The sequence below is a fragment of the Diadema antillarum genome, unplaced genomic scaffold (genome assembly GCF_040938485.1).
Source record: "Diadema antillarum isolate AM-2024a unplaced genomic scaffold, OU_Dant_1.0 seq00001425_RagTag, whole genome shotgun sequence".
Taxonomy (NCBI): Eukaryota; Metazoa; Echinodermata; class Echinoidea; order Diadematoida; family Diadematidae; genus Diadema; species Diadema antillarum.
Window position 1 is genome coordinate 1,219,430 of NW_027272177.1, and position 10,848 is coordinate 1,230,277.

The 10,848-nt window shown below is 42.3% G+C and overlaps 1 protein-coding gene across 1 annotated transcript; it reads right to left on the minus strand.

Moving 5' to 3' along the window:
• Window positions 1-473: 473 nt before the first annotated feature.
• LOC139709310 (uncharacterized) lies at window positions 474-9,814 on the minus strand. Its single transcript, XM_071621261.1, has 5 exons — window positions 9,683-9,814; window positions 4,727-4,945; window positions 3,214-3,414; window positions 2,212-2,322; window positions 474-849 (listed from the first exon to the last, which is right to left on the minus strand). The coding sequence occupies exons 2-5, from the start codon at window positions 4,934-4,936 to the stop codon at window positions 640-642; spliced, it is 732 nt and encodes a 243-aa protein (XP_071477362.1). The 5' UTR covers window positions 4,937-4,945; window positions 9,683-9,814; the 3' UTR covers window positions 474-639.
• Between the last annotated feature and the right edge of the window lie 1,034 nt (window positions 9,815-10,848).

Here is a 10,848-nt window from a genome sequence, read left to right on the forward strand (position 1 = left end):
ATAAAAATCCTTATAATTGGTCATTATAACCTGGCCGTTCTATCAAATGCTTGCACTCACCAGGAATGAGATCAACATTATTGCCTCCTTAAAAGTAGAACCTGTTTATGAGCAAACTCATCATATTTGGGTCTTCCCCTATGGCAAACCATCCGGGTATACTTCACTTCGGTCTCAAGAACTGATCCCCACATAAAATGATTGCTGTACAAAATATTCCCATCACTCACTCACTCTCAGGACTGGCAAAAATTTTTTCAGGTATAGCCAAAGAAATCTGGCATACATTTCATACACGCAGTATGCTTGGATGAAATCCTTTCTAAAAGTGCATGTACACCTTTACCTGACATGTTATTCAGCAAGTGCCTGTACCAGAGCTACATTTCACTTCATGGGTCATTTCCGCAGCAGTCATTATCTAAATTCTGACTTCCATTCACCTTTGGCAATTGTGTGTGAGCTTTAGCCACCATCAAAACGTTATGTTCCACTTGCCTGCACCGCTCCACACTCCAGTCTCCTGTCCAAAGTGTGGCAGCTTTTTGGGAGGGCGCTCTCATGTTATCGTGACATTCTCATGGGCCACCACAGGCCTAGACATCAAGTCTGTGTGCTACCAGTGAGTGGCTAGGCTGGTCATTTTAACTTGGTGGCCAGTTTTCCGGCGTCCTTCTTCGTCATGCGCTGCATCTCCTTCTCCATCTTTTTCCTCCGCTGCTCGGCCGCCCGCTTCTCCCGCTCAGCCATCTTCTTCTCCCGTATCACCTGCTCCGCCTCCCACGCCAGGTCGTCCTCTGTCTCATCCTCCCAGGCACTACTGCTCTCTGTCCATGCCCCTAGCTCATCCTAATAAAACAATCATAGAACAAGTAATGCACAGGTGAAAGGGCATTAGTGGAGATGAAGCACACTTGAGGGTACTGTAAAATGAGTTACGTTCGCATGCATTTTAATGTCATGAATTTCGCCAGTTTCGCAATAACTAAAATGCAAGCTAAAGATTTTGTCTACACTATATGCATTGTGGGAACACAAAAATCCAGTAGGGAACACTGCTTGCTAGTCAATTACTAGAGAAAATGCAAGCGATTTGTGAGAGGAGGGAATCGCGAGAAACATTTTCATTGTAACGTTTGTCGATTTATCAATCAGATTGGGTGGATTTGTGCGATTGAGCAGAATACGCAAAGTTGGTATGCTGTCGACTGAGTTGGGCGTGCGAATGTTACATTAAGAGTAAAATTGATGCAATATCAAGTTGATGTATATCTATCACTATCTACATGTGTATATTAGTGCATCTAGTATCAGGCGAACATTCAAATCATTACTCGCGTATAAATTATATCTGAAGCTACACAGAGTAACTTTCTGTTAAAAGACACCACAACTGTTCTGCAACTGTGCTCCTCAAATGCATCTATGGTGATGGGCATCTATGAGGAAAGAATTTGAGGCAGACAGCTGCATGGGTGTGCTGTATGACTCTGAGCTGGCACAGAAGAACAAAAACAAAAGTAGTTGCATGGAGTAGAGCTCATCAGCTGGCTTACATTAATCCTGACACCGGCACTTTGTTCACCGACTGGCAGGATTTCTAAAGGGTCAATGAATAGATACGATGTACAATCAAACCTGCCTTAGCAGCCACATGTCTATAGCAGCCACCTGCCCATATACGGCCACTAAAAAAATGCCATCCGAGAGAAAAGCCTCGTTAAATACCCTGTCTACAGCAGCCACCTATCAATAGCAGCCACCATTTTTGTCTTCCTAGGGTAGCCTCTACAGACAGGTTTGACAGTAATACCTAATCTCCCTCAGTATCCCTATCATTAAGTGAGGCTCCTTGCTACATCAGAGTGTGCTGACTAATCTCCAACTAGGTCAAGGTTGGGTAGATTACTATTAAAAGGCCGGTGACAAGTTTGGCAAGCGAGGTGCCTTAGCACGTTAAGAGTTAATCCACACACAAGTAAACATCAAAATATGGGTTTTGACCAGCAAATCACTCAGAGCGATGTGAATTGCCGCAGATGGCCAGAAGGTATTTTCATGAATAAACATAACTATAATATATCTCACTCTTTGTATGTATAAATCTGTCAAACCAGCATTATATTGTTTTTCAATAAGCCTGTTTAATTGTAGTTTTTCATCCTTAAATTTTCTTCTATATTGTGAAGGAACGCAAGAAATGTGACTTACGGTTAGTACTGCCGTTTCATCAACCCCCATAGTGAGTCTGTTTGACAGGCCCTGTGTGAGAGACGACGGTCCAGAAATCAGCTGCTGGGGTGTCTTCTTTCGTATCGTAGCCTGTGGGTTTGTGGTAGAGAACAACACTGCCATGATGTAACACCATCCAAATAATGATATCATCAAATGCAAGAAACATACATAAAGATGAAAGCAAAACTTTAAATCAAATATTCTTATGTGATTGATAGACAAAAATGACAAGTTCAATCAACTACTGCAAGTGTAGATGTCAAACGAAAAACCTGCTGAAAGCAACGAATAATCCGGTTTCAGTTCTCCTATGGTAAGAAAAATAAAACAAAAGAAAAGAAAAAATTAGCAGTAAGAACTTGCTTGAGAAAACAAAGAGCAAATTTAGCATGAACTGATGTAATTTCATATTTTCTGCGGGTCAGCATTTCGAAAGGGTAACTGCACATGATTTCCAGGGCAGCACAAAAGATACTTTCCGCAATAGCCCAAAGAGGTGTTTGGGCAAGGGCCCCATACTTTTAAAACCATTTAGTTTACCTGCCTGATCATGAGATTTTAGTTGCCCCAAAGTAAGTGGGCAAGTAAGTTTAGAGAACCTGCTTCATTTTCATTTATTTTTTATTTTTTTGTGGGTATGCAGAAACTGATAATCTTTCTCAGTGTGCATAGCCATACGTGTAGGCAAGATTCAGCTAATCATACTCCATATATTTAGAGAGTCTAATTTTTTGCATATCAGGACTTTTCAACAATTTTACAAGTGGTTAAATTTGCAAGTGTAGAGTACAGTACTGAACAGAGAAATGTATGTGTGCATGTCACGTTCATGTTCAGATGAAAGTTAATATTTTTACATTTTTAATTCACGAATAGCACCCGACTTACGAAATACTTTACAAAAAAAAACACTTGTGAAATATTTGGTGTATACAGTATTGGTCGACCTTTGTGCTGGTCACCAGATCACACACTCACCGCTTTTTTAAATGAAGGCATCATGTCAGCAAAATAGTCCACAGCGGGCTCTTCCTCTCCCTCGTCCGTGGGGTCCTGGCCCTGCGGGGGCACCACGGCACCATGGGCAGTGGCAGGATGGGCGCCGACTGTAGGGGCCATCGGCTCAATCTTGATGCTCATTGGGGCCCCATCTCCCCAGTCATCCCAGTCTAAATCCACCTGAAGAAATCATGGGAAGAGAAGGACAGGTTTGATGTGAGGACAAACTTTACAAAAGACAGTGAACTTTATCTTCCATGGAATTGCAACAGCCTCAATACCTTCATGTCTGAACTGAAGACTTATCTTTTCCAACAACTTTGTGAATAATGTGTGACTGTGACACATTGTGTGAGCCGGGCGCCTTTAAATGTTTCTACTGATAAATGGCACTATATTAATGGTGTTTCATCATCATCATCTTCATGAGACTATTAACCCGTTGAGGAAGAGTCCGAGTATAATCGGGCAGGTGTCTATGGGAAATGTGTGTTGTAGCAAAAATAGTCTGTCCTCAACTGATTAAACTTCTTCTCCGCCTCTTTCAATTCCAGAAATTCTTGCAGATATCATTTGTGTATGTGTGTGTGTGTGTGTGTGTGTGTGTGTGTGTGTGTGTGTGTGTGTGTGTGTGTGTGTGTGTATGTGTGTGTGTGTTTCCTGTGTATATGGGGGCGGGAGGGGGGGGGGAGGAGGGTGCTGATCACTTTACTTGATTTTGCACCATGCTTTGTGATGAATGCATGAAGTGGAATCTTTAACATGCACACAAGAACTCCATTTTACTATGTATGTCCTGTTCTAGGGAGTGTTTCGCCTCAAACTCAAACTACAGAAGACTGCATGATTTTCACACAACACTGCTCAACAAGATGCACTGGGGCTTGATCCCAAGACATCTGATTACTGGTAAGGTAGACTCTCTACACAGTGAGCCACCTTGCCGCCCTCAGATATTTATTCATAACTCAGATATCCGCCCCGAAAAAAATTGGTCAACCTACCAGTCTGCAGAAAGGAATTACTGTAAAACCAGAAATGTTTGCATGTATTTTTTATTTTGGGAATTTCGAAACACACAAGATTCGCAAAATTAAAATGCACCTGATAGTTATTGTCTACACCAGACCTACATGTAGCTAGATAGCATGTACATGTATATTAATGTATTCAATACCAGTGGCCATTCACAAAAAAAACAACAAAAAAATTCATGTTGCAAAATAAGGCCATCAGCTAAATTCACCAAAATTTCATGCGGCGAAAATATCTTGCTTTTAACATTGAAAGTATACCACAATTTGCTTAGGCGCACATGTTCACTGGCACTCTACAGGCAACTCTACAATTGTATATCAATTCAGTCCAAGAAGCCCAGTAATCCAAAATCTGCTTAGTATTGGTTCCCTTTGATAGCATCAGTGAGTTAACTACAGCTTAGCTTGCTGATATTCAAGATACGATATTTGCCAAATGTGATGTTTTCTGTTACCCCTGAGTTGTCTGCTTGTGAGTGGCCAAAGGCACTCTGGTTACGAGCTCCATTCACACTGGCACTTGATGCTGTTCCTGACCGTCCAGTCTCTTTGGTTGGTAGGCCCGGGTCGCTCAGCCGCCTCCGCCTGAAACGGAACAACGTCCTCTTGATGAAGGAGAAGATGGAGGCAAGACAAGAGCACAATATCCATGGCGACAGCTTCATGATGAGTTGCTGTGACAAAAGAAATGAAACAGGGCACAATAATCTACTTAAATGCATTTTCTGTATAGTGTAGGCCTAGTCATCTAGATTGTAGTTCAGTTGGTCTGTAAGTTTTTTTTTTGTTTGTGTTTTGGGGGGTTTTGTTTGTGTGTTTTTTGTTTGTTTGTTTTTTTTTGGGGGGGTGGGGGGTTAACAAAATGGTGCAGCATTTCTTCACCTGAATTACCTGAATTACTTATATGACGCCTAGTAAGTTGAAAACTTGTAGCTAGAGGGCCATTCAACATTAAAAGGATTCAATCTTGAACCTGAAAAAATCCTTTTTTTTCTTTTTTGCTGTTGTTGTGGTTTTGTTTTGTGTTTTTCGTTTTTGTTTACAGGAACAGCAGGTAATTTATCTTGCTTGCCTCGCAACTAGAGTAAATGTCCCAGTTTGCGGCCGCATAAGGGTTTTTCAACTCTGAAGCGCAAATTTGCAAATCGCTTTGATCCCGCTTATATCGTAGAGGTTGACCACTTACCAATTTACATTATTGTCACAATCGCAAGACCAATGTCCATCGCGGTAGTAAAAAAAAGATCACGGTCACGATCTGGTACACCATCCACCAGTTCGCGACCGTGATAGTTCGGTTCGCGGCCTCATGTACAATTCCTATGCGATAATTGCATGCTCCGCGATCTTATGCTGAACAGCTTCATTTAACTAGCGAACGTTGCGCAAGCGCCAAGTCCTATTGCAAAAACCATGTGAAAAGGGCCAGTGCACTTGCACAGATCACAAACAACAGGGATGGCAGTTGTGGCAATGTTACTGTTATTTTTTCGATGTCTTTTGTATTTTTTCAATCGTAACATCCACTTACAGAAAAAAAATGGTGGCCCACATCAGCTTGCAAAAGTTCTATTTCTATGTGAGGATATGTATTCAAAATCCATGGAACATCAGGAAAATGACAAAATATCCAGTTTCTTAGACCCCTAGTTCCTTCTGTGAATGTGATGTTAAAAAGTACCGAAAATGAAATTTTGGATGCGAGATGTAGGATAAAACCCCTGGCAGTACTCGGTCATTTAAGCTTTTCTGCAATATTTTTAAACTAAAATAATACATACATAGGCCCTACATCATATCTACAGCAATGCATGTGAAATATATCAAATTTCTTTAATCTCAATTTTCGTTTTGTTAAATATCTCAGAGAATTGCACAAAATCCCAATATACATATCACCTTGAAAATCCCCCAGAATACGGTCACCGCAACCAGTATTCGGTCACGCAATGTGCGTGTTCAAATCAAAGTCAATGCATTTTCATGCTTGGATCACGGCAGCTGAACAATGCGCCGTGCACTTCCTTGTTGGCACAAAATTGCATCTGGGACGTGGCGGCGCCCGTTGGTGACCGAATACTGGGGAATCGGCACTTGCATTCGACCCTTGTATTGAGTTACTGCATCGGCACGTACGGAAATTTCGCTTTTCTTTTGCGTCTTTGACGATACCATCACTCCGAGATTGTGATTATAAGCAAAAAATCCCGCAAGAGAATGGCATATTTTTTGATTTTTAGCACTTTTTGGGTGACCTGTACTCTTAGAACTGGGCTTAATAAACGCGTGCTTTGGGAAACTAGCGCTGATTCTGCACTTTTGATGGTGAAATTTGGGATTTTGGATGGATTTTTGGAGGGGGTTTCAGGACTTCCCTGTTGTGAATGAGTGTGCAAGTATGTGAATCGATGTGATTTGCGTGTGTTGTGACAGTATCTTGGCTGGTGATTAGTGATAAGTGACTGAATACTGACCAGTACCAGTACTCTTACCCTAACGTTAGTCATCTACTTTATTTAACAAATAGAACTAGGTGAAAATATTTCACTTTGGTTGGAGATTTTGCCCATGTCATCGGTTGATTTTTGTTGATTAGCAGTGCCAGTGTGCATGTGTGGTAAGCATCATTTTCTTTACATCCCCCATGATCGATGACGATATATATCTAACGTTATAGAGTGTGTTGTTGTGTTAAATAGAACCTAGGGGTGTTTCTATGCTGTAATGGACGCGAACAGGTGTCTGGCTGCGAACTGGGACATACATGTAAGGTAGTTTTTACTGTAGCCAACACACAAGGCAATGCATGGTAGCTGGGGAGTAGGATGGTCTTTAAATTTTAATACAAATAAATACATCGAGCACCTGTGGATTTGTTTAACCCTGAGACCAGAGTTCGCACAGTAGGCCATCCCAGGTACCAGCTAGGCAACGCTACTCATCTAGGCCTAACTACACAGACCTACAGTATGTCATAATCAGTCTGGGACGAGATGAAGATACTCTTCAAAAAGACCTGAATAAGCTGACAAACTGGGCAGATGTTTGGGGAATGAGATTTAACCCGTCCAAGTGCACCGCTATGCGAATCTCCAGGGGGAGAAACAAGTCCCACCCAAAATATAACATAATGGGAGTAACAATGGAAGAAACGAAGGAAAGTAAATACCTAGGGGTCTATATCCAGAGTGACCTGAGATGGAAACCCAAGTGAATTACGCTAAATCGAAGGCATCCAAAGTACTCAACCTCCTGAGGAGGAACTTCCAGTTCCACAATACCTCACAATCAAGTATTGGTAAAGAAAAGCTCTACAAGGCGCTAGTCCGGCCTCATCTGGATTATGCAACGTCAGCCTGGGACCCTTTCATCTCCAAAAACATCAAAGAGCTTGAACAAGTCCAAAATGCTGCAGCCAGGTTTACCACCACATCAACTTATGGCAAGGATACAAGTGTCTCATTGCTTAAGAACTCCCTTTGGTTGGTTGCCACTACAATACAAGAGAGATGACGGGCAAATAGATTAACCTGCTTCTACAAAATGTTGAATGGGACCCTGGATATTGACCATCGCAAATACACAATTGCACATAAACCCAAAGACCCACACAATAACCATGATAACAAGAGGACACGACAGGCAATTCCAGTTGAATCATACAAGAACTGACGTTTACTCAAATTCATTTTTCCAAAGAACTGTAAGGGAATGGAACGACCTCCCTTCTGCTGAGACTGTGTAACAACGTTAGTAAATTAGCTAGCGTCATTGAGCACTAGATGGCGCTCTCGCACAAGTACCGTGTACATCGTTTTCTACACACGCAGTGCTCAACTCTTCGCAATGATCGCTAGCTGTAGCAGTTATGACAGGGTGCATTGATATCATTCTTTTCAAAAAGTAATACGGCCCTATGTCAAACGACATGTTCGAATCACAAACCTGAACTACTTTTGCCTTCCTTGTATGTTGGTTTGAGTCTGCTACGAACCGCTAAGGTAGCCCAAGGAGGACGATCTGTTAGCATGCTAAGTCGAAATTTCGCACTTATTTGTCGTGACCTTGGTGTATTTTGTACTTAATCCACATTGCGCAAAATATGGCAGTGTCGAAACTTAACTTTTTTCAAAACTGAAGTGTTTTCTGATTTTTTGAAAGGAAGATTTATCGACCCCAAGTAAGCCCATGTCATGTGGTAAGAATGGTACACGAAATGGACCTTGCAATGCCTGTTTCAATGAAATTGGCTGCCCGATCGCGCAGCCCGTGGAGAGCTTCGCGGTTGCTCCCACGGGAGTCGCTATAGGTATTGTGTGATTTACGACTGCCCGCGGACGCCTCGTGGCGGCCGCGTGCTGGCTCGGCACTAGCGAGCTCTCTAACACATACTTATGAATATGATGATGGGCGAATCGAAGCCACCGCTAAGACAGGCCTACATGTATGCGAAAAGTTATTAAAATGCGAGATTTTTCCAAGAAAATGAAAAGACGGACTGATTTAAACACTGTTTATGTGTATGTTACATATCAATCTACGGTCCGGATAATTGATCAGGCTACTTAGTAAAGTAAACTTTTAGTCTCTGCAAACACAATTGTAGCCCGACCAGACACTGTTACGCTATGCGAAAACATGTACGGAGACTTTCGTACTCAGTCGCCACGTCTGCACTCAAGCATTGCCGCGCCGCCGCGCCTGGCGACACTCACGCCAGTAATCGCTCGCATTTCAGCATTCGCATGGGTCGTTTGACATCGCATTTAAATCCATGATTTTAGATATGATGCCTCAAACCGATTTTGCTCAAATTTCGTGAGTAACTAGGAAACTCGTGAAGCTTTATGGACATAATCAAGCGAATTGCCGCAGTCCTTTCATTTTCGCGTTGCATTGCAAAAAAGCGTGGAGACTCCTTATAAGGGGTGCCCCGGGGGTTACTTATAAGGGGGACGGGTTACTTATAAGGAGGGGCCCCCCTTGTGAGTGGGTTTCCCGAACTGAGTTAACACAATTGATGCTTTTCAGTGCAACCTATCCGACCAACTAACCACAAACTCAGTTAACCGAAAGTAGTGACCACTCAAAGCCACACCTCCAGGTAAAATTCCCTAGTGGAATGTTCCGCACTCCGGAGGCTACCAATCCAAGATCCAAGATCCAGTCAATGTAAAGTAATTTGTCTATACCAAATCATCACAGCACAGACGCCACAGTGCAGTGCGATGCTACACTACAGAACCGAATAGCAATCAGCGGTCCACAGTCCATACGCGATCCCGCGATACGGCTCAATAATGCCACTTCTCAGTGTACCAAACACTCGGCGCTAGCGCCCCAGCTAGAGCAGAGTGTATCAAAGTTCTATCAATCCTTCAAAGCATTTGTCCAGTCCCTTTTACACTCACCTGGGACCCTTTCTGGCCAATGTGGTGTTATACAGTTCAGAGAAGTAGAGAATGTAGACGGCTGCTGCAATTCAGGGACGTTTGTCGTGTAATCGATGGTCCACATCACACGTCAATCGTGGGCAATGCGCGCAGCCATTTTCCTCAGAAATCATGTTACGGTACGAACTGTACGAACTGGTATGCTGCCATCTGGTGGTCGGTGTTTTTTGTATGGCTCACGAACCCTCTCAGTCTCTCGCCTCCAAGAAATCTCTTGCTACATGAAGTGATGGTATATCTACAATGAAGAGATACCGGACACTCATAAAGTAAACCAAGTTGTTGTTTTTTTCAATGCTCAATAACTTACTCTCATAGGTTTTAAAATGAAATGCACAATCCTGCAAGACATTGTTCTTCTTCTCAATAAAAGCATTTAGGTCCGCAACATGAAAGACATTACTGCATTAAATTATCAAAGTCTCCAACTCAGAAATCAACAGCGACGGTCATGCATGGAGCATTCGTTGTGTATCCGTTACTCATTTGGTTTTGGTAAATAAATTCAGCTGAATTGTTAACATTCTTCTCTATGAGCTTTACTCTGAGGCCATAAAGTCTCATCTTATTTATAAGCAAAGTGAGAGTGCAGTGCCAATTGACGATTAATGTCGCACAATGATAATCTCATGCCCGGCGCCACGTTTTGAAAAGTGGGGTGGGGGTGGGGTGCAGTTTTCTAGTGCCATTTCCGGGTTTCATCAGCTGGAAAAAAAGGGGGGATTTCTTATTCGCAATTTTCCACCGTCTGCTACACCACAATTGATACTTTTCTCTCTCTCTCTCTTTCTCTTCCGGGGGATAGTAATTAGACCCTATGTATCTCCATCTCATTATCAAAACAAATCGGCCCTGTAATCATATGATAGCTTACTGTGTATTCAAATGCTTGCAGGGGCTACATATTATGTACATTATACTTCTGCACTGGACCATAATGAATAGTGATTATTCCCATCCATCACAAGTAAATCGAGACTTATAAGTGTGAAAAATGGTCCGTTATGATCATTTGGAAAATTGGACAAGAGCAGTGCTCACGTGCATACGACCCACGTTGGAAAGAAAAAAGTTTGTGAGTCATATACAGTACACGTGTACAGCCCATGTATGAGCTTGACATT

Excerpts from the sequence above, each read along its gene's own strand:
- LOC139709310 (XM_071621261.1), bottom strand. The coding sequence starts at position 4,936 with ATGAAGCTGTCGCCATGGATATTGTGCTCTTGTCTTGCCTCCATCTTC. Across the intron at positions 3,415-4,726 it reads CACAAGCAGACAACTCAGGG|GTGGATTTAGACTGGGATGA; the intron begins GTAACAGAAAAC and ends TGATTTCTTCAG. Across the intron at positions 2,323-3,213 it reads TGCCTTCATTTAAAAAAGCG|GCTACGATACGAAAGAAGAC; the intron begins GTGAGTGTGTGA and ends ACAAACCCACAG.